This window comes from Diceros bicornis, chromosome 15 (assembly GCF_020826845.1).
Source record: "Diceros bicornis minor isolate mBicDic1 chromosome 15, mDicBic1.mat.cur, whole genome shotgun sequence".
NCBI classification, from domain to species: Eukaryota; Metazoa; Chordata; class Mammalia; order Perissodactyla; family Rhinocerotidae; genus Diceros; species Diceros bicornis.
In genome coordinates this window covers 43,191,218-43,215,738 of record NC_080754.1, presented here as the reverse complement: position 1 = coordinate 43,215,738, position 24,521 = coordinate 43,191,218, and the positions used below count along the sequence as shown (strand labels likewise).

The following is a 24,521-nucleotide window of genomic DNA, read 5'->3' as shown; positions in this document are numbered from 1 at the left end:
GAAGAAATGTTAACAGTTCCTTTTCTTAAAGCCATAAATTCTTTTACGTCCGATGTTATGTAAGTTTCACTGGGATTTAAAAGATTTAGATTCTAGCTCCACTTCTGTTATTAGATTTGGGAAATTTTACTTAAAATCTCTGGAGAAGGCAACACTATACACAGAAAAATCTCTGTCTTAGAGCTGTAAGGCTTGGGTTTGAATCCCGAATGTACCTGCTTACTAATGTATTACTCTGCGCTTTTGAGTAATTTCTTCATCTGCAAATGGATTACTACTATTTAGCTCAGGATTATTTTGAGAATTAAGTGAGATAGCATATGTGCAAAACCTAGTATAAGCTTGACAAATAATAGATGTTTAATAATGTCATAGCATGGCAGAATAACAGGAAATAAAGATATCTTGAAATAAGGGATTTGAAAAATAAATAATTGAACCAATATATTGATTCATTTCACTAACTAGGAAATACTTTATATGTATTTTTTAAAGTATTATTTCCCTCCTTCAGTGTTGTGATGTAGCTTGCTCTCTAATGATAGGCTTTTAAGGAGAAAAAAAGTTTCCAACACAGGCTATGAAATGTATTGGTTGTTATGGAGACCATAGTCTCTAAACTAATCAGCAAATCTAGAATCTGATAATCTTCTGGAAGAGGCTTTCTCCTTTAAGAAGAGAAAATCTCCTCTTTCTGGTAGAAGAGGTGGGGATTCATTCTGGCAGGTGATATATTATGATGTAATGCTACTGCTTTGTCTTTCTCTTTGGCCTGGAGGTAAAGAAACATAAACATTCAGGAAAAATTCCAGTTTCAAGAAGATTATTCAAATCTGTTTACAAAATCAGGTATAGATTAAAGAGCCATTGCCATAAATTAATAGTTTTTGAGTAAAGACTTAATTGTTCCTAGGCTTTTGTACTGTTTTCTTTCTTTGAATATACTGTAAGTCAGCATCATGGTTTTGAAATGGTGATAAACAATACTGGCTGTATTCTTTAGCTAAAAATTACATTAAAAATATAAGTGGGACACACCCCCCAGTCGAGCTTTTGCAAAGTCACAAACGTTGCCACTTGGTCAAGTTTTCCTAAAGCAAATGGGGCAGAAATGTCCAAATGAGTGCTAAGCTATCAAATCATGCTATTGTGGTAATAGCTCTATTGTGCTAATGTCTTATACTGAAGAGAATAAACAGGATTCCTTGGGTACATTCAACTGAAGGTTGAATTCTACTTTTCAATACCACATAAACTCACATAACTTCTATACTTTTCCTTCATCTGCACTGAGCACAGTTTGTGATTATGTATCTGTGCACTATTTTAGGGAGTGGAGACACAACAGTAGACAAGACGAAGGCCCCAATCTCGTGGAGTTTCCAGTCTAGTGGAAGGCTATAATAATAAAAAATATATAAATAATGAATACTATAATTTCAGATAGTTATTAGCACTTTAAGAAATATATAGGATAATTATAGGAGACTTCTTTTAGCAAAGGTGATCAAGGAAGACCTCTTAAGAAGGGTGACATGTGAGCTGAGACCTAAACCACCCAGGTCAGAGCATTCTAGGCAGAGGACATGGAGATGGGAATGAGATTGGAAGGGTGAAAGGGGAGAAAAGCCAGTGTGGCTAGAATGTCCTATGGAGTTGGGAGGAGGGACGAGAGGGAAAGATAGCAGGGGCCAGATCATGTCCTATGGGCCATAAGTAAAGACTTTGGATCTCATTTTATTTGTAATGTGAAACTATTGGCAGATTTTAAGTGCCATTATTGGCAGGGAAGTAATAGAATCCAACGTATCCTTTAAGAAGAGAACTTGGTGTTCCCTAGGGGAGCAAGACTGGAAGCAGGGAGACAAGGAGGAGGCTGTGGCAGTGGTTTGGTCCAGGGATGCTGCTGGTGTGGAGGAAGGGTTGAGCAAGGGAGATAATAAATGCAGTTGGATTCCTTTAGTTTGGACATTGTTCCAACAGGACCTCCTGCTGGATCAGCTGTGAGGCTGCAGGGAAAAGAAGGTTATCTTCTAGGATTTGGGTTTGAGCAGATTGTGGTGCTATTACTGAACTGGGGGAGAGACTGGTCTGGGATAGGAAATCAAGAGTTCGATTTAGTACACAATGGATATTAGAACCCAAGTGACAGCATCAGTAGGCAATTGGATATTCAATTTCGGATCTCTGGGGAGAGGTCAAGGTTGAAAAATCAGACTGAGAGCCATCAGGGTATAGGTGGTATTTAAATCTATGGGACTGAAAGAGATGGCTATGGAGAAAATGTAGATGGAGAAGGGATTAGGAGCGAGGGCTGTGTCTGAGGCTCTGTACATTTAGAAGACAGACACAAGTGGAGCAGCCTGCAAAGGAGACTGGGGAGGAACGGCCTGGGAGGCGGCAGAAAATCAGTATCTTACACAGCCCATTGCTTGGTACACGGTATACATTCCATACAAATCTGCTGAAGGAAAGCATGAAGCATCTGGCTTCTGCCTCCCCTGCATGTCTCTTCGCCTCATCTCCCAGCACTCCTCTGTCCCCACCCTACATTCTAACCGTACCCAATGACACCTGCAGGTCCTCAGATACAACAGACACTCATCTATGCCTCTGTGCATTTGCGTGTATTCTTCCCTCTGCTTCGAATGCCTTCCTCCTTCTGCTCCCACTCCCTCTTCCAACTGTGAGTGTGATGCCAGCTCTTGGGAAACCTCTGTGCCTGCCAGGCCGGGTTAGCCCCCTTCAGTATGCACTCAGAGGACCAGGGGCTTACTTGTATTATAGTACTGATTACATTGCATTAGGATTCTTAGTTATCTTTATCTTTCACTGAATTTTGAGCAAGTTGTGGGCAGGCATGGTATCTCTCATTTCGATATCTCTATTACCTAACGTAGGGCCTGACAATAATAGTCACTTAACAAGTGTAATGCCTTTTAAACAAATAAATGAATTCATGATTCGATTTGTGAGGATCAGTGCAACTTCCTAAACAACTTTAAGTTGTTCCCCCTTGCTTATGTATTACCCTCAAATTCTACGAGAAGGTTTCTGGTTAGTTTACCAACCCCACAGAACAAGGTGGCACAATGCTCAGAGCTCTTTACTCGTGCTTATTTTACTGAAACAGAAGATGTCTTCTGTTCTGTCTGTATCACATCCATATTTTATACAAGAGAAGCCTCCTTTGATAGAGCTTTAGAAATGTCACCATTTCACCGCAGAAACAATTTAGGTATCACTGGTGTAGAGGAGATAAAAAGCATACCGCATGGTTCATGTCATGTCATAAAGGTTCCTTAGCAGTCAGCATCATTCAGTGGATTTATGTAAAATGCTGCTGCTCTTTTGAAAATATTTCAAAGATCCTGTAAAAATCATGAAGAAGTCCAATGAATTGGAATAATTTTGCTGGATCACAATGCTGTTCAATCAATCTCATGTTTAACAACGAGGCAATATGACACATGCACCATCGACTTTTCAAAGCTGCTGCATTCTTGCCTGCTGCTGCTAAAACACAGATGTGACACAGCTGTGATGTGGAACCAAGACCTTCCATGCAGTCCAGATTTCATCAGGGCTCTGTAACCAGAGTTCTGTAACCAGGACAGGTAAGTACTTCTGTTTTCATTTGCAAATAAATGGGCATAGCAAGACGTCAGAAAGGTTCACACTGAATGGAACATATACAAAGAACAAATTGAGCCTTGGAGCTAGTGTGAAGAGCTAAAACAGGAACTTATTCAAGAAAAATTAAATAAAGGGCTCATGTTCATGTCATTCATCCTTCCTAAATCCTGGTACAACTGTAAAGAGCATCAAACCATCTTTTTTCAGTGTGGGAAAGAATTATTTTATAAATAGCACAGTATCTTCAGTTGTTTTAGTTGAACCTTGGGCATCCGCCCAGAACGTGTCTTGTGATATGTCCCTTGTAATTAGTTTTGTTGAAATCTGTTAACTTCAATAAATATACTAATAAAGGGAAGAAAAACACTGAGGAGTGATAGAGAAAATCTGGGAAGAGGCTAAGGAAAGCAATAACAAACATTAAAGGATTGAAGACATATTGTTCTTAAGAACTTCACAGGAACTTAGATCTAGGAATGATTTTGGCAGAAACTGGAAAATATACTCTAGGCAATATACCAGTAAGAAATCTTGCATTTTCTCCTCTCTATTAGAACCTTGACAAGGAATTTGTTAAAGAATTAGGTAAAGATTTGTAATGAGAGAATTTAGTTAAGAGTGAAAAAGGAGTGAAGCTGGTGATGTAAGTTCATGCAAGGAATTCAAAAACCAATCCAATCTTTTCCCATCATGGCCTAAATTGCTGCAGCAGGAATTTAGATTAGACATAAAGAAAATATATTCTGATGGGAATGATTGCAAGACATTGAAATGGGTCACTTGGGAAAGTTTTGGAATATTCTTTCTTAGCAATTGCTAAAAATAGAACTGACACTTAGGCATGGCCCTAGGCAAAAGTGAAGAATCATAGACTCACAGACCATCACAGCAGAAGACAGCCTCAGAAATCATCAAATCCAGAGGTTCCCAAATTTGTCTGCATATTGAATCACCTGGGGATCTTTTCAAAATTCCAAAACCCAGGCCACAGCCAACACCAATGAAATCACAGTCTCTGGGGGTGGGACACAGGCAAGAGGATTTTTGGAAGCTCCTCAGGTAGTTCCAATGGGCAGCCTAGTTAGGGTACCATGGTTCTAACTGAATAGTCTCAGGTTACAGATGAAGAAATTTGAGGCCCAGAGAGGGCAAAAGACTTTTCTAAGCCTGTCAGGGCAGGAAGTGGCAGAGGAGAACTAGATCCCAAGTCTCCTAACCCTGATCTGATACACAGGGCATGTTTGGAATTAGCCTGAGAACCAAGTGCATTCAGGATGGGCTATGTAAGTTCTTCCTGAGTGCTGATGCAAAGCCCAAGTGTAAAAGGCCTGCCGTGTGGAGTTAGTGTCACCAACAGCTGCACACCCATAATAGGGACTCTAGAGGAAGCTCAACAGGGAAGCTGTATCTGCTTCCACTTGTGTGGCCACTTCACCTCCATCACGCCTGGGATCTTTGCCTGAATAAGTCAGGACCTCACCTAAATTTATAGTGGTCTCTGTATATTTCTGTGTATGTGTGTGCACATGTGTGTGTGTGTGTGTGTGTGTGTGTGTGTTCTCGCCCATCCCAGGCAACCTGAAGGATGCAAAGCTGCTATTTTAAATGGGATATATCTTTATTATTGATCCAAATAATCACTGTGATTTGGTGGATCCATAAAATCAAACTTCACTAATGAAAGAAATAATTCCGGTTTTGAAGACCATACTGTATCATTGCCACTTGGCCGGTTAAAAGTAAACCTATTTTATGAGGTGATTCTTAAATCTGATGCTCACTATTCAGTGTCTGTTCACCATAGGTAGAGAATGAATGCTTTATATCACAAAACAGCTTATTTTGAAAAGGAAGACTATCTTTAGAATACCAAATGAGTCATACGAAATGATTTAGACAAGGAAGTGGTGAATTTCAAATGTAGCTTTCTCAAGTGTGGCCTTTACTTTGGGGGCTACATCAATGGCTTCAATAATCACCCTGTTACCACAGCAGAAAGACATCTGAGTTTAACTGGGGGAAACACACTCAGATTGGTTTTATTTATTCTGTGAAAAGGAAATCTTTTTTCCCATTTAGGTTTAAGGATAGAGTGATTGATCTACTTCCCCTCTGCAGTCAGATCAGGTAATCAACCCTGAATATGTCTGCATTTTTATTTCAGAGACGTGCAGGACACAGAAATAGAATATTTGACTATTCATCCCTTTTCTAAGACTACCCAGGCTTTTTTTCTTTTTTTTTGCTTCTTTTTAAAAATTTAATTAAATTTAATTTTTTTATTGAAGTATAATTGAAATACAATATTATATTAGTTTTGAGTATACAACATAGTGATTTGATATTTTTATACAATACAAAATGATCATTATGCTAAGTCTAGTTACCATCTGTCGCCATACAATGTTATTGCAATATTATTGACTCTATTTTCTATGCTATACATTACATCTCTGTGACTTATTTATTTTATAACTGAAAGTTTTTACCTATTGATCCCCTTCACCTATTTCTCCCATTCCCCCACTCCTCTCCCCTCTGGTGACCACTAGTTTGTTCTCTGTATCTATGAGTCTGTTTCTGTTAGGCTGTGTTTGTTTTACTTTTTTTTATTTTATTTTTTTTTTAAATGTTCTGTTAACTTTTTTTTTCCTAAAGATTTTATTTATTTATTTTTCCCCCAAAGCCCCGGTAGATAGTTGTATGTCGTAGTTGCACATCCATTCTAGTTGCTGTATGTGGGACGCGGCCTCAGCATGGCCAGAGAAGCGGTGTGTCGGTGCTCATCCGGGATCCGAACCCGGGCCGCCAGCAGCGGAACGCGCGCACTTAACCGCTAAGCCACGGGGCCGGCCCTGTTTTATTCTTTATATTTCAAGCTTTTTGAATGTAGGAAGCAAAAGGATTTAACAAACATAATATTCTGATTTTGGGGCTTGAATTGAGGTTTTTTATTTATCCATTTTCACTCTTTGGATACAGGTTAACTAAGATAGGATATCCCTGTAAACCTTTTATTCTCAGATTTTAGCATGCAATTCAGCTTTTCACAGGAAATCAAATTAGTCTCCAATTATTTGCACGTGGCTCCCGTATGGTACTGATAATTTCCAGCTATGTTTTAATACCTCTCTGCCTTTTACTTACTCTCTCTCCATGCCACCAGCCCTCTTGGTCCATTAAAGGTAGCTGCCCTTGGCAGGTGTTAATGTGTATTTCAAAGAATACCAAGTAATTTTAATATAAATTAAAATCAAAATATTAAGTAAAGAAATCTGATGTAAGGAAAGACATACACATCTCCAAACCAAATTTCAAGTTCAAATAATTTTCAATATTGTTTACTATCTGAATTCAGAAATTTCTGCCTTTATCGACAGCTCCAAGGGAATGTGCAAACGTGGGTTCTAGTTCTGCATGCCAGTAATCCTCAGTGTGTGCTTGGGCAAGTCCCTTAGCATCTCTGGATTTCAGCCCCTTCTCTATGGTGATGCGGTGGGTCCTATGAATCCCTGGTATAAGGCACAAACTCTAAGACGGCCTGCGACATCTCTTACAGGACAGTACCAGAGGTTGCAGAGAAGACTGGGGACCTCTGGGAATGTCCTTAAGACCTGTGATGGTTAATTTTATGTGTCAGTTTGACTGGGTCATGGCGCGTCCAGAGATTTGGTTAACATTATTTCTGGTGTGTCTGTGAGGGTGTTTCTAGATGAGATTAACATTTGAATTGGTGGACTGAGTAAAGCAGATGGCCCTCTCCAATGCGGATGGGCATCTTCTAATCTGCTGAGTGCCTGAAGAGAACAAAAAGTCAGAGGAAGGGAGAGAGAATTCGTTCTCTCTGCCTGTCAGCTTGAGCTGGGACATTGGTCTTTTCCTGTCTTCAGACTGGGACTTACACCATCAGCTCTCCTGGTCTTCAGGCCTTTGGATTTGGACTGGAATTATACTACCAGCTTTCCTGGGTCTCCAGCTTGCAGATGGCAGATTGTGGGACTTTCCAGCCTCCATAATCATGTGAGCAAATTCCTTATAATAAAAATCAATCTCTCTCTGTCTCTGTCTCTATCTCTCTCTCTATCCTTCTCCACCTATATATCCTACTTACTCTGTTTCTCTGGAGAACCCTGACTAATACAAGATCTACGAGACTGACAACTGATCATGTGAGAGGAAGAGGTAGAACTGGTTACCCTCATGGAAAATGACCACTTTCTTAATCAATAGGAAGTATTTCTGTATTGAACGTCAACTATGTACCCATCATGGTAAGGTATATTATATGCCCTAGTCAAATGAATAAAGGAAATTCAAGATGCCACTTTGCCCACAGGGAGTTTACTGATTCTTCACTGAACTCTGTACTATTGTGTGTTTCACATTTTACTTATTAAACTAATGAGCAGTTTGAGTGTTTGTCATCAGAAAAGAGATGTCTCTCATCATATAGTATTTTGATTTTATTTTATAAAAAGTCATTCAAAACCAAAGTAGGCAGATAGCTCTACTAACTTGAACTAAAGACTAAAACTATTTTAATCTCTGACTTCACTATTTGACACAAATAGGGTACTTAACCTGCAGATCTCATTTTTGTTCCTTTTTAATCAACGGGGAATAATAATATTTAATATTACAGGAAGTTTTATAGATACTGATGATTGGTTTATATGGCACAGCATTGTTAATTAGGAGATGGGGTTTTGAATGCTTCAGATAAGTAGATTTATATCAGAGCTGGAAGGTGCCTGTGGCAGAGACTGCTAGCTGTCGATCAAAACACACTCTCTCCTTTCTTCTGTGGTGATAGAGCTGTGGCCATTTCCCAGCCTCCCTTGCGGTTTGGGGCAAGGGCAGTGGTGGTGGTGTGATATGCTTCACTAAGCTCCAGCCAATGGAGTATGAGCAGCTGAGATCTGGCCCAGAGCTTTTAGGAAGGCGTGCCTGCCTCCTGCAAGCTCTCTTTCCTCTGGTGGGAGCTAGAGCAACAGCACACTAGCAACTTGGCTTCGACCATGCAGGTGAGGATAACACTCTAAAGGACAGAGAACAAGCAAGTTGCAAGGAGCCTGGGACTCTGAATGATGGCATGGAGCAGATCTGCCTGCTATTCTGGGACTTTTATTATTACACAAAGGAAACTATTTTGTTTGAGCAATTGCATTTTGGGGAATATTTTATAGCTGCTAGTGTTACCTTAAATAATCCTGGACCTCAAAATCATCAATCCCAGTGTTTCCTAAACTTGAGTCATTTGATCCTAACTATAACTTTTGTCATTTCTGTGCTTCTATTATTAATTATTTAACATATCTTATAATTGATACAATGTTTTTACTTAAATAGGTGAAGTCTACTCTAGCCTTGCCTAAATTATGTCCGTGAAATCACCAGTTTGAAGTGCTAGTTATATTTTTCTACTATATACTAAAATAAACGCACAATTATTAAAATAAAATATTCATTCATTTTCCACCTAATCTTATAGACCAAGTACATCAAATTTAATCCCATTCAAATTTCTCATTTTACAGATGAGAAAGCTGGGGCCCAAATGGTAAGATAGTGGCGAAGTCAGAACCAGGACCCCTGTCTGGTTGGAGACTCTTTCCATATATGTTATTATGCTACCTCGCTTTTTGCATGTAAGTTTAACATGTGATTCCTGGGTACAGAGCCTTCTAACAAACGGTTTAAATTACTTCCAACTACAGTCTCATGATCTTTAGAGAATCTCTTTGGAGAGGAAAGGATAAAAATTATTGTCTTGGTCTTGCCAGTGGACAAAGAGATGCACAGAGCAGTCTGTAACTGTTCAAGGCTGGCTCAGATAGAGTTTACATCTCTTCATGTTCACCTTCCTCTCCCTTGATTTGCTCAGTATGTGTTTGTTGATGAGATCATGTCCAGAATGCAGACCCTGTATTTCCCAGATTTGAAGTTAATGGAATTTATCCAAGCTACTTTTTGGTCTGGAGCTTGTCTACAAATATGATGGTCTAGAAAACTGATCTGTGGATAACTGAGGTTTTGTTCAAACGGGTCAATTCAAAGATTTTATGACTTTAGTATTTACACAGTGGATATCAAGGGACAGTGAAAGACTTTAAAAAATTAGAGTTGGACTCTAAATATCTCTCTTCCTTTAAGTAGATCACTTATCCATAAATTTATCTAAGGCTATCTTATACCTCTTTATACTTTCACCCATATCACCTATGAAGGTTTATCACAAGTCACATCGATAATTCTTATCGATGCTTCATATTGTTTTTGGAAATCAATTTTTGTTTGTTTAAAATGGAAGGAAATTGAATGAAGATGAGAGTAAAGTTGCCAGTTTCCCAATGAACTCACAACACATCTTTATGTGATCTATCTACAATTTGATGTGGGAAGCATGTTAGCTAGCATGACATGCTAAGCTTTAGGAAATCTGTATCTTGAGCAGTTAACCTCAAGATTCCTTCAATATTGCCCAAAGAATGTTTTCATATATTTTCAGAACACTTTTTCTTTTTGGGATGTTGAATTGAAGTCAGAATGATTTAAGTAGTGTTTAATCCATTAATCTCTTCCACCTACTTCAAAGAAGTGACACTGTCAATAGAAAGCAAGAGGAAATGTGAGGGGGTGGTACAGACAGATAATCTTCTTGGTAGGAGGGCACCCAAATCATCAGTTTCTTACATAATCCTATATTAATAAAAGCAGCTCAAGAATGATCTCCAATTTTCTTCAACCATTTAATATTTCTGAGGTGCCTATCAGATCTATGGTATATACACAGAGAATAACTTCAGGTGAAAACAAAATTTCTATATGGAAAGAATTTTTAAGCTTATGTCACCAGAGCTGGGTTTATGTTGTGTTGTTTTGAATATGGCATTTCCTAGTTAAACTTAACAGAGGGATACAGAAGGTCACCCATATTTCCAGAACAGGAATTATTAGTATTAAATTCTTTCACCACCCATGTTCTCAAACAGTGATTACCAATTTGCCTGTGATGTTTCATACGGTGCTGCTGGAGGGAAAGTTAGCCTGAAGCCTGAAGAGGAGTTATCTTGAGGGCTGACTCCTTTGAGATTGAACATAGAAATGGAAAGTTAGGAGGTAGTTTTCAATGGGGCTCCATGAAGAGAGGTCTAGGTGTTGTGAGGAAGAAAAGGCAATTCTGACCAGATCCTTGGTGAAGGGATGCATGTGCCCCTAAGGAACAGGGATTATCACAAAAAGGTCTTTGTTCATTCACCCTCGGGGATCAGAGAAGGTAGACTGAAGACCAGTACAAGTGGGAGGGGGGATAGTTTGAAACATTACATTCTAGAATGAATGAATACCTTGTTTCTGTGCTGCTAGGGTAATCTCCCCATTTTTGTAGTACGTGCTGGGGATGGAGACGGGGAAGAGAGTAGTGGAGGAGAACAAGTCTGGGGGGTGGCAGAAGCAGAGCAAAGCAATAACTACGTATCTGCTTAGCAAATTACCCCAACACATAGAGAACATTTGAAAAAACAAACATCTACTATTTCATGCAATTTCTGAGGGTCAGGAACTTGGGAGTAGCTTAGCTGGGGTTCTGACTTGGGGTCTCTCATGAGGTTGGAATTAAGGTGCTGGCTGGGGCTGCAGTCATCTCAAGACTCAATGGGGTTGGGGGACCCACTTACAAGATGGCTCACTCATGCGGCTGTTGACAGGAGGCCTCAGGTCCTCGCTGGCTGTTGGTAGAAGGCCTTGGTTCCTTACCTGCTAAGGGTTCTTATGACATGGCAGCTGGTCTTCCCCCAGAGCAAGTGATCCGAGAGAGAGAGCAGCAAGAAGGTCATAAACTACCTTTTGTGACCTAATCTGTAAAGTCATATACCGTGACTTCTACTTTATTCTATTTACTAGAAGTGAATCACTAAAGCCCAGCCCACACTCAAGGGGAGGAGAATTAAGCTCTGTATTTTGAAGGGAGTATCAAAGAATTTGTGGACATTTTAAACTACTTACAAGCAATATCCCAAGTGAAGCTCAAAGGGAAGAGAACTGGGGCATGAGAAGAGTTCAGAGCTCCAGAATTTAAAGGTTTTAGTAGAATTTAATGGGCTCAATTAATTAGCCAAAAGGATTTAAAGTTACACTTCCTATTCTTTTTCTTGCCTCTGACCACTGCAGTTACCTTTGCACACGCAAGTTCATTTTTCCTCATTCATATATTTTATTGTGTCTTTTCAAAATCTGCTCACAGGAATACCGCCCACAGGGTGAAAGTTGGTCTGTGTAAATATGGATTAAAATCCACACGACAAGCATTATAAGACTATTGGAGCCAAGTGAAACGTGACTTTGATTCCAGGGACACAAAGTTCATCTTCTATTAGTCAGAAAGTTTGTGATATTTCTTAAGCACCCGTTAGAGAAGAGATGCTTAGATGAAATAGATGCATTAGAGGAATCAATTGCTAATTTGTTCTTTTATTTATCCAGCAAAAATTTGTGGGGCCTTGTTCTGCACCAGCCTCTCTGACAGGTGCTGAGAACATAAAGAAGAATGATTCACGGTCCTGCCTGTCAGAGGTCCAAGTCTAGTGGGGAGGTGGATGTGTAAACCCAGACTACGTGACAAGCTCTACTTGAGTGATCTCTGAGCTGTTTATACCTGTGATTCTTCAAGCTCTTTAAGGGCAGACACCATCTTATTCAATTTTCTATTCTTAGCACTCAGCACAGTGCCCAGCCCATAGAAGAAGCTTAACCGTGTCTGACGAATTGGTTGCTAAATCCAGTTTATTATGAAGGCCGAGGCACCTAGAGAGACTAACCAGCTAAACATAACACCAGATGCTGGCGGGCTCTCTCCCTCCCTGCTAACGGTGATAAAGGAGGTATTTTTGGTGTGGGGTTGCAGGTGTACTGGCTGCCCGAGTGACCTTCTCTGTCCTCTGCAGAGGCAGCATTGCTCTCCCTAGGGAGCTCGGTTCCTGGAAGGCAGTTTCAGGCCTCACTGAGCTCCGGGGCTCCTTCCCTGCTTCTCACTTCTGTGCCTCCCTGTGCATTGCTCCTAGGGGCCCCTTGTAGCTGACAGTGCGTTTAGGATGCTGACTTGGAAGAAAATCCAGGAGAAAACATGGAGGAAGCTCCTCTCCCTTCTTGTTCAGAGAAGATACATTTTTTTTTTTTAAAAAGCCCCGAATAGGCATATTTGGCTCTTTGTCCTAAAATTATAACACTTCAAGCAGAGATGAATTTGCAGTGATTTTTCAATAAAATGTAAGCTATGGAGGCAAAGAGCCTCACCCAGCAAGGCCTTGCTAGATCTAACAGTTCAATTTGAGCTTGAGCCATGTCAGCCTTTGCACATAAACAGATTCCCAGGTCATTTACAATATGCAATAACTGTGCATGTGGTGTTAGTTGTCTTTTCTCCAGCAGAAGATATTGTATTTTAGGGCATGTTAACTCAAACATTAGTTGAATTGCATGTTGTCAGGTATTAGTATAAGTAAAAACTTGTTCGTACCATGCAAAATACAAAACATGCCCATTGTTACTCCATGGCAAGATTGGCTGGTGCTGCCTGCATTCTTATAAGTGTGTTCTTATCACTGACTGACATTGAGACCAAGACAACCACAGAGGACACTTCAGCACAGTCCCTGGCAGAAACCTGTGTGCCATAGACAGAATTGTTTGTTTACATCAGCTATGAAAATGCAGATACTAAATTATGTTAGGAGGTGATATGGCACTTTGTATGCAACAAGAGATAGAAACAAGTGTTGCCCATATTAGGTGATTAACAATCAGCCAATCATCCATTAATTCAACAAATATTTATTGAACACTTACTAGGTACCAGTCATAGTTCTATATATTGGGTTACAGTGGTAAATAAGAGACAAGGCCCCTTTTCTCATGGAGGTTATATTTTCAAGTGGAAAGACAGACAGCAAAAACACAAATAAATAGAAACAGTCAAGAAAAGACCAAGTGATAAATATAAGGATGAAAAATAAAACTCCAGGTGCTGTGATAGCAACTGGGTGGTCAGGTTCACCTTTTCTGAGGTGTCAACGCTCAAGCTAAAACTTGAATGACAAGAAGGAACCTGCCACATGAGGACCTGGGGGAAGAGTGTTCCCCGCAGAGGAAAGACAGAGTGGGGACAGCGGGCAATGAGGTTGTCATGCGAGAGGAAAAGAGAGAACGGCAGTGCCCCTGGAGCTCATGAGGGGACTGAGGAGCAGAAGGAGCTGGAAAAGGGACCAGGTGCCAGGTCATGAGGCAGGATGAGGACAAAAGGAATTAGGGTTAAGAATGGAACAGAATGTGAAATAGAAGAAATATTGGAATCAGAGGATATAAAAATATAAGACGGAGACTTTGGAAAAATTCAACTTGCTCCAGGCATGATTTTCATCTGGGTGTTACTAGTGTTTAGAACTGTCTCTGACGAAGCCAATCTGCAGTGCCATTCCTTATTTGTCGTGAAGTGAAGAATGAGGCACTCACAGTTCTTTTAAGAGTCTTATATCCCACTAGTGTGTCTATTATTTACCACTTTTTCCTGGATTCTCAACATAATACATGTTTATGATGGAACATTTGGAAAATATAGATAAGTTAATGGAAGAAATAAAATCACTCCAAACCTAGCCACCCAAGAATAACTACTGTTAACATTTGGGCACAAACTCTCTTTGTGCTTATATAGTGCAGTGATTCAGAATATGGGCCCTGGAGTCTGAGGGAAAATCAGGCTTTGTAACTTGCTAAATGAGGTTGTTCATTTTTCAATCTATCTTAAATGCTTATAAAATGCCACATAACTGTCTAAAATCTCTTTAAGCCTCAATTTTCTCATCTGCAAAATAGCAATACTTATACTACCTTCTTCACAGGACTGTTGTGAGGATTAAATGAAGATCCATGTAACGCTCCTGACTTAGTGGCTGGCACACAGTACATACTTGAACATGCGAGGTATTACGCTATCATCATTTTACAAAGTTAGGATCATACTGTAAAGCTGTCAGTGTATAAATTATTATTCTAATTATCACTAGACATTTTTACATGATCTTAAATATTTTTCTATATTTTAGTTTTTAATGGTTATATAGCATTTTACTGTAGAGATATAATTTAGTTAATTCTCTATTATGGGACACTCGGGCTGTTTCCAAATTTTCACTATTTAAAAAAATTCTATGGATAAAACATTGTGAATTTTCATGATTATTTCTCTAGGACAAATTCTAATAAGTGGCTGAGTAAAAGGGCATGTATATTTCCAAGACTCTTTGATGCATTTTATTATGTCTTCTACTATGAATTTAGATTATACCTGCATAAGAAGAATGTTGGGAAGTAAACATCCCACATACATGTGCAGTTTTGTAGGTCTGATTTACCATCAGCTTAGGGAAATATTCCCTCCCCTCTACACACCATTTTTCTCCACACCTGTTCACACCTTCTGGTCTGCTTCATCCTCCCTCATTCCTTAAGGGAGCTTCTCAGTTCCAGGTTTCCGGCTGAGCAAATTTGCTTACCATTTTCTGATTTGCTGGGAATGCTGTACTTACTATTTATTTCTCTTGAAGCCATACACTCATAAGGTTTTAATGTATTAGAAATCCAAGGCCCTCACCTTACACATGAGGAAACAAAAGTAGAGGGAGCAAGTGGGGAGCAAGTGATTTGTCCATGTTGGTCCTCTGGCCCATGCTATTGTTAGACAGCTAATCAAGGCTGGCTCATTTCTTTGTCTCTAGTACCTGGTTCATGTACATGTACCTGCACATGACTACATGTGCAGTCAGCACATGTAGGCAGATAGCAATGTTTGCAGAATGAATGACCACTTGAAGTAACTTAGAGCCTCCTAGGATTTTGTAGCTGGAAAGGACAATAGAGTTGAGGAAACTGAGGCCTATATTGCTTGATAAGATGTATGTTGTCATTTAGCTACTAGTGACAAGTTGGAATAACAGATCTCTCAATCCCCAGAAGAGACAAGGAGAAGCCAGGAGAAGACAAGACTTCGTGGGGTGAGGTTGGTGTCATGGAGAGAAGGCTTCCAACCAATTCTGCCTTGTTCCAGAGAGGGCAAAGCCAAGACTAAGCAAAACTGGAAGTTGCTAGTTGGCCAATTTTAGGATAATACAGGTAAGAGCTTCTTAATAGGTAGGATTGTCCAAAACTGAAATAGATTTTCTTGAAAATAAGTGAGTTTTCCTTAATTGGAAGTCTTCAAGTAGAAATAAAGTATGTTTGAATAGAAAAAAATTTTGCTTTGTGTGCCTGGTTGGGATAGATGATTTCTAAGGTCTCCACCAAAACTAAGATGAAATGATTTGTGAATATATATACATACACACATACACATGCACATAGAAAGACAAATAAATGCATAATTTTTTCCTTGCTGATATGTTACTTTGTGATTCTTTTGAGTGTGAACCCATTGTCTTTCTCATTATAAATCAGACTAGATAAATTCTAATGTCTTTTCTGACCCAAGATTCTATGATTCTAAATAATCTTCTTTTTAGCACTAATTCAGCGTGCCACACACAGTAGGAAGTCAAAAGATAAATTTAAATCAGCTGTTATGTCTGGAAAAAATTACATTTAAGATAAATTGAACTGCAGGCTCCATGCAGTTGAACAATTGGATTAAACTCAGCTGCGCTCAATCAAATATATCAGTTGATCACATTCAAGAGCACTAAATATGCATTAACTTTTTTTTTTTAACTAAAAAAGGCTAAAATTAAAAGAAGAAATTTAGGTGGATTGTATTGTGATGAGATAAAACTGTTCCCTTATTGGGTTTCTGAATAACGATATGAAATTATGGCTGAAATTATTTCCTAGAATATGAAGAATCCTTTTAATAATATACTGCAAATATGATTTAATTGCACTTCAAGTATGAAGTTACTGAAAGACTGCCCATAGTATAATAATTTCATCCAAATTCTAGTGGTAAGAGAGACATATAAATGAACCGTATTACAGGAATACTTTCAATTTTCAAGATTTCATATCAGTAATAGAAATGGAGGTCCTAACAAGTTCATACTTAGGTTCAGTGAAAAGCTCCACTCTCAAATAGCAATCAAGCAAAGCTTTGATGAGTATCATAGACGGCATCTGTGAGGGACTCTGCAATTCCAGCCAGGAAGGAAATGGATAAAAAATAGCAAAGGTTACTTTTTTTTGGGCTTCCCTTTCTCCTCTCTTTCTTCTTCTATCTCTTTCTCTTTCTCTCTCCTTTCTTTCTCATTAGAAGGCTAAATAAGGAAATTAATGTTCAAATTAAGTATTTCATTTGATTTATCAACATTGTCATTGTTTTGGACACTTTTAACAGTGAAAAATTATGGCTCAAGTCAAGATGGGCTATCCATTGGCTAGAAATCTCAGCCATGCCTTTTCTCCCACCCAGTTAGGAAAATGTATAATATTTTAGAGGCAGCAAGACCTTCTATGTTTCAGATATTGTTCTAGATGCTAGAGAGAGAAAAACGTCAGGCATGAAGCTTGGCTCCTCACAAAGGCACAGCAAATGCATAGCGTAGGTTCCTCATGGAACCCAGAGAAGGCTCAGAGTTCTCTCTGACCGAGGACTCCAGTCACTGCTAGTCTATCACAGAATTGGCATACAAGGGATATCTGTCAGTCACCCCTGGTGGGAAGTCAAATGCTGTGGTAACAAGTCTCATTCTAACCATCATAATCATGGTTATTTCACGTCTGTAAAGTAAGACCCATTTCATATGTATCCTGCTGAAGTCTGATTTCTTGAATTCCCCTCAGAAACATGACACAGGAAAACAAACAAAAAAAAGTTACCTCCACTGCTGCTTTTGCCCTTTCAAATTCCTCTTCTAAGGAATGGTTTCTGGAAAGTAATGCACTTCCCCAGCGCTGTTCTTTGGTCAGTCGAGCCTGAAATAAACCAAACACATGGTGTTATAATATTGGAATCACATAATACAGAAATACAAATATTTATCCTTTTCCCATATTCCCCTAGATTTAAAGACATACCTACAACTGATGTCATTTTTGGAGTACTTTGCAAGCATGATGTTGCCCAAACTGGGATGGTGACAAAATGTGTGTGAGCACACATGCATGATTCTTCTAACAGTGGGTCATAGTAAAACAAATGCTCAGGCCTGACCTGAGCATTTAATTGGTCATGCTTCCAGGTGTTCATATTTTAGTATGCCTCCTCATCTGACTCTAATATGCAGCTAGGATGAGGAACTTCCATTAGAAAGCTAGACCTAGAAACTGATATTCAAGCTTTCAGCTTATTAGGAGGACCAGCCTCAGGTAAAACTGTGAAAGCTGCAGAGATGGAAGGTGACTGTTATGTCTTTCTCCTTATAAATGCAGCAGGTCCTCATGCTGAATTCTCTTTCCTTTGTCTTCCCTCTTTGGCACACGCCTGTCTCATATACCATGTCCCATTTCCTCAGGACATTGCTTTCCGTTAAATAATAGTCAGATAAAATCATGTCTGATAACGCCAACTGCTTTGTCACAATTAATAGGCAATGTGATATACATCTCAATTTAGCTAAATGCAAATATTTCCATAAGATCCTTCCCCCAGCAAAGAGTCTGCTGGAATTTAAAAAATGTTATTAATTTTTAATTTCACAAACAATACATACATTCTTTTTGAAAAAAAATTAATCATGGAAAACAAGAGGTGTGCCTCTAGATCTTTTTTCTTTGCAGTTGCATATATATTTATGCACCCATAGCTAGAATATTGTAATGTGTTTCAAAAATTTTTTGAAACATAAACCTTATGCTGTTCTGTAGTTTACTTTTTTCTACTCAACAATCTATCTGGAAGAGTCTCCACATTTAGTATTTACAGATCTACCTCATTCTTTTCCCCGATTTTCCTAGTAAGTATATACTGTAGTTTGTTCAGACCTCTCTCCATGAGCATTCAGAGTGTTTTTGATTTTTCTCTCTGTAATTGCTTATTTTCTTGTTTACCTCCCTGCTTTACTGTGGGATCCATGGCGGTAGGATTTTGGCTGGTAATTTTTGCACTCCCTTGTACCTAAGCCCATGGCCTGACAGGTGATGTGTGCCTCAGTGGTGCCTACAGACTGCAGGATGAGGAAGTGCACTGACAAGGCAGCTAGGCCTCGGGGAGTAGCAGGAGAGACGCTTGGGAATTACCCCCCCGTCCCCGCCCCCATCTTTAATTGCAGAACAGAGCGTGGTTCCTTGGCCCATGTGTTAGATTGCTCTCCTGTTGGGATGCTCAACCTGGCTTCTATGGGGATTACTAGAACAGGCCTGGGCCCCACCCCAGATCAATTAAATAAACATCTCTGGGTATGGGGCCCAGACAAAAATGTTTAAAAGCCTGGAGTGATTTTGAAAAGCAGTCATGTTTAAAAACCACTGTTCTATAGCAACTTTGGCTTTCACTCAGCACTTACCATCTACACAACTCAGCTGCTGTTCATTCTTTCTCCACCATCACTGGTCCTCAGGAGGACCCCCCCTCTTTATTATTACACAGTGGTAATACCAGGGCTCACGACATGCCAGATGCTGCTCCAAGTCCTTTAGATACTATAACTCATTTTGTCTTTTGAACAACCCATGAGGTAGGTATTATCATCAACCCCATGACATTGAGGCACAGAGACCTTAATTAACTCACCCAAAGTCACCTAGCTAGTAAGTAGTAGGGCTGGTGCCTCGGGGCCAACCTCATAACCACTGCACCATACTGCCTTTCATTGGGTCGGGGGGCTATGCTCAACTTGCCATTTTAAGATGTTGCAAAACATAGAAACGTTGTTCTTCGAAGGTTCATGCATGTTGAGAGAGTCAACCAAGAAGCTCTCAAGAATATTGTGGGCTGAAAACAATAATGAAGTAATTATTATGAACACGTCTGAGCATAAACAACAGTCTGAGACTGTGTCTTGCGTTAATGAACGTAGAAGGTTAATTTATTGAAACATTAATTTATGTATTCTCCTCCATGTGTTCACTGCTGTATCCCTGCTATCCCTTGCAAACAGTAGGTGCTCTATAAACAGTTAGTCAATATTTGTTGAAAATAGGCTGTCAGGGTATATGAATGAATGAATGAAAGGTGTTTCTCTCTCCTACACCCAGAAGGTAGCTATGTTCTCAGTCAAGGTTTCTTGGCCAATCCAGGATGCTAACGGGGGTTTCCTCAATCCAGGAATTGAGAGGGGACTTGTTTTTTTGTCCTGTGCCTGGAGTGGCAGAGGTCTATGCTCGCAAAGCCCTACTGCCCTGGTTTTGGGGGTGGGGAATGGCTGCTGGATGCCTTAGTGGGGTGCCTAGTAAAGAGCAAGACCCGTGAGCAGCACAGGGATGAGACCCCTGGAGGGATGCCCACGGTCAGAAGAGGGAGGGCGATGAGGACATGTCCAGGCCTTAAGCCTTGCTCTTGGGTCGGCCAGGCTTAAGAGCCACCACGAACAAGCATCCTCTCTTATTCTCTGGGCCCTGTGAAAGCTACTAGTTTCTCTCAACCCAGACATTAGAGAGAGGGTTGCCGGGGGAGATCTCCAAAAACATAAGTGAGATTGACTATCACAGGTTCCAGGGATTGGGATGTGGACATATCTTTTCTGGGGACACCATTCAGCCCACTACAACCCTCATCTGACACTCTTGTGTCACAATATATTTGATCAACAAATATAAAGGTGCAGATGGTTTACAACCTTTTAAAATTGTTAAGTTGTTAGGATGTTATAGCCTGGTAGAGGACTTAACTCCAAAGGTGATATGATCTTACTGTCTTGTGGAAAGTTAACCAATCTTGTATCAAACTTGGCAAACTTATTTCGGTAGTTCTTTCCTAACTGGCTATATAAATCTCTGTTCCTTAATCTTTTGCTTTTGGAACCAACTCTTTTGTTTTCTTGCTGGTTCACTCATTAGTGAAATAAACAAACAAATAAATTTTAAAAATGTGGACAGGGTAAGAAATAAACTTTGTGCATTTATCTAATAATGTCAGGAACGACCCATGAATGGCATGAGGAGAAGAAAGAGAAAGCACTAATTTTCTTGTCCCAAGGCACCACCTTTCACTAGAGACACTTATCACCAGTGAAATACGAGCTGTCTTTCCTGTGAAGCCTGACCTAACAGAACCGCATTACTGTCACCAGCTTCCCTTCATCAATGTTTCATGACCCAAGTGGATTATGAATCACAGGATGCAAAGGGCACCATATATCAGGAAGAAGAAGCAAAATCTCTCTCAGGATTCTAGACTACAGTTCATATTCTCTTTACCGCTTAAAACAGCAAGTGTGAATAGAATCTTACTGTGCAAATGAAATTTTATTTTGCTAGTTCAATTACTCTAGGTAAGTGCTATTTTCCCTGTTGTTAGAAAGGCCCTAGGTTACTACTAACTCAAGCGTTATCTACCTCACATTTTAAAGCCATTGATTTTGCCCAGGAAAGCATAAGATAAATGTTATAAAATACGAGTAAATATTGAATGTAAGCAGAGGCAGTTTTCAAACAGAGGGTAGTATGCAACTAAAGATTCTGAAACTTTTCAGCAGCACAGCAGCGTGCTCAGACATGCTGATTTAGAACTGAGGATGAAATACAGATTATAATACGTAGTAAAGATCAGGCTTCCTTTCAACCAAGACATTTTTTTTTTACATCTAATTTCATTATAGGCAAAAACTGTAATATGGGAAAATATATGAATGCAGTAATGCCTGTAAACTGCAGATATTGCTCAGTACTTAACTAGAGGAGTGGTCAACAAGACAATTACACCGGTAAGACTGAGTTGCAGCTGTTCTGGCAGCACAATGGCTCTATCAGTAGTTCTCAAGCTTTAGTGGGCAGCAGAATCACTGGAGGTCTTGTCTAAACACAGATTGCTGGGCCCCACCACTAGAGTTTCTGATTCAGTAGGTGGGCCCCAGAATCTGCATTTCTAACAAGTTCCCAGGTGATGCTCCACTGCTGCCTGGGGACCACACTATGAGAACTTCTAATCTGGTATTGACATTACGAGTGTGTAGGTGGAACTCCGGAGCTCACGAATGTACTCTGACATAGGCATTTCTTTTCTTCGTTGCATGATTTTAAAAAATGCTCCACAGTTACAGCAACCCTGGAAGTTCCTTGGCCTTAAAAACAGCATTTTAATTGGTTTAAGCTAATTAGATTTTAGGGTATTACACTCTCCAAAGAAGACAGCATTTAGTTTCTCCAGCTGTTGATTATTCTTAGTGATAAGCACTAGGTGAAGGGTAAGAAGAATTAAATAACTCTTTAAGAAGAATATTAGGTTTTATTCTCTTTATTTAAAATTATGATCGTGATCAAAATTATGATTTGAAAATTCATATTTGTGGCTGTGGTTGTCCTAGCATAACTGTGTTGGCTAACTTCTATGTCAGTCATTCATAGCTTCCCACGCAATTGCCTTTACCTTATTGCTAGAGATCTCCCACCAAATCACATTTTAAAAAACCTCAGTATCGTTTTCAAAAGAAATCAAAGGGGAAAAGGGATCTGCTTAACTGTAGAAAAGAAAAATGTTTGTACGCCTAGGAGACCTTGGGTGACAGTATAACGTAGTCATTAAGAGCATGACTTCTGGAGTTAGACTGCCAGGGGCCAAATCCTGACTTACCATTTACCACTGGTGACCTTGGACAAATTACTTAATCTCTATCATCCTCAGTATTCTTATCTGCAAAGTGTATATTCACTCATAGAGTCTATATAGGAACTGGGTACAATAATTCATGGAAATACACACACAGAATGCTCAGCACACAGTAAGCGCTCCATAAAACTTGGCTTTTGTTATCTTTCTGGTTAGTGCTTATCAGGTGTGACTTTAGAAATTCAATAAAAATACATCTGTGTTTAGAGCACTTTTGTTTAGTGGTTAGTGGAGGCTAGTTGGATACTTATATTGGAACAGATAAACACTTGCCTCAGGATTGTTTTTTTTCTTAATCAATCAAGAGACATTTACGGTTGAAGGTACACAAAAAAGCTGTACCTTATGTGTCAAGAGCAAATTCCTAGAGCTTTGTGTTAGGTGGGCAGCATATGGTTCCCATCTCCATCCAACTATGAAATGCTATGATGTAGAACATCAAGGCAAGTCAGTGATGATTTTGAAAAGAGATGGATAGTCTATTATCAGGCAAAACTAAAACTTATTTTTGCAACTAGCTTCAAAAATGATAAATATTTCATTACATTTTACTATTATCTATACTCTTGAGGTTATTTACATCTATTGCAGCTGTATGGTAGAAATATATATAAAGGTGTGTTACCGTGTATCTCTTTCTCAACAGTGAGATTGAAATTGACATAGTAGGAGTATTTCCACCACAGAAATTGGAAAATGCAAATCAGATCTTGGTTTATTGTTTTGTTGATTATCCAGACTTAAGAAAGTGATGGAGAAAATGGTAATAAAGGTGACTAAACTTAAAGAAATGATAAAAGAATTAAATTTTGTCTTTTTAGTTTTTCTGCCCTTTAGTTAACCATTAGTTAATCATTTTCTGCCCAGAGTTAACCATAACTCTGCTTTCAAATTGTTAAATTTGACAAGCTTTGTTGTTTCTCCTTTTTGTTAGTATCCTCTTATTTTTTCACTTCAAGAAGTATTTGTTGAGCACCTGCTATGTGCAGATTGCCTACTATGCTGAAAGTGATCTTTCAGATTTCTTTCCTTCCTTCTTGCCTTCCTGCTGTCTTTGCCTTTCTGCCTTTTCTTTGTTCCTTCCTTCCATCTTTGCTTGCTTCCTTTCTCATTGGTAGCTCACTGGAGGGGAAAATGGATGTTTCTGTGGCTCCTGTACTGTCTTCCAACAAGCAAAACTATATTTATAGTGTACTATCTAATTGTTTCTATTAGACATAAAGGTCTTGATATTTCTATAATCAAACTCCTCTTTCTAACTCTTTCACTGCCTCGCTTATGGCTTTATGGATAGTAGACATTTAACCACATCTGTTGAATTAAAATGGAAGCAATCAGCATTTCTAAGAGTAAGAAGTTGAGAACAAATTTGGGAGGGGAGGCACAAAATTTTGTATGGCCTCAGATCAGACGACAATCCTAATTTATCCTACAAAGTTTCTGGAAGGAAGTGATAAATATTCTTTAAAATCATTTAACTCATATTAACTCTAAATGTAAGTAATAATCAGGGCTTGTAATGAGAAGGGAAATAGATGGTTTGTGAGTTCTTTCAGGTGGATAAGCTTGATGTGGCTGATATGAGGCGGTGTGTGGTTAAGGACAAGGGCATTAGAAGCTGATGGGTGTGATTGGAGGACTGGATCCTCTCCTCCTTAGCTGCACCATCTTGGAAAAATTACTTCTGCTCTCTAAGATGCATTTTTCATCTAAGACATGGGCATATTAATTCCCAAGATTATTATAAGCATTTCAAATACTATGTTAGAAATATCTCATATTACATATATGAAGTATGTAATATGATAGCCATTAACATGTATTTCCTTTTATATTACTCCTTTAAAAATTTAGAAAACAGGGGCCGGCCCGGTGGCGCAAGCGGTTAAGTGCGCGCGCTCCGCTGCGGCGGCCCGGGGTTCGCTGGTTCGGATCCCGGGCGCGCACCGACGCACTGCTTGGTAAGCCATGCTGTGGCGGTGTCCCATATAAAGTGGAGGAAGATAGGCACAGATGTTAGCCCAGGGCCGTCTTCCTCAGCAAAAAAAGAGGAGGATTGGCGGATGTTAGCTCAGGGCTGATCTCCTCACAAAAAAAAAAAAAAAAAAAAAAAAAATTTAGAAAACATATCTTCACTTATATC

At 39.3% G+C, this 24,521-nt stretch overlaps 1 protein-coding gene and 1 long non-coding RNA gene across 2 annotated transcripts in view; one reads left to right on the top strand and one right to left on the bottom strand.

Moving 5' to 3' along the window:
* The window catches only part of PEX5L (peroxisomal biogenesis factor 5 like), a 92,640-nt gene that overhangs the window by 42,786 nt on the left and 25,333 nt on the right, over window positions 1-24,521 (bottom strand). The window contains exon 6 of the mRNA XM_058556294.1: window positions 17,494-17,589. Within this exon, the coding sequence (XP_058412277.1) occupies window positions 17,494-17,589 (96 nt within the window). The remainder of the gene's footprint in view (window positions 1-17,493; window positions 17,590-24,521) is intronic.
* LOC131414945 (uncharacterized) overlaps window positions 9,199-24,521 on the top strand; it is a 55,886-nt gene continuing 40,563 nt past the window's right edge. The window contains exons 1-3 of the long non-coding RNA XR_009222271.1: window positions 9,199-9,284; window positions 14,532-14,613; window positions 15,643-15,801. This is a non-coding gene — a long non-coding RNA (uncharacterized LOC131414945). The remainder of the gene's footprint in view (window positions 9,285-14,531; window positions 14,614-15,642; window positions 15,802-24,521) is intronic.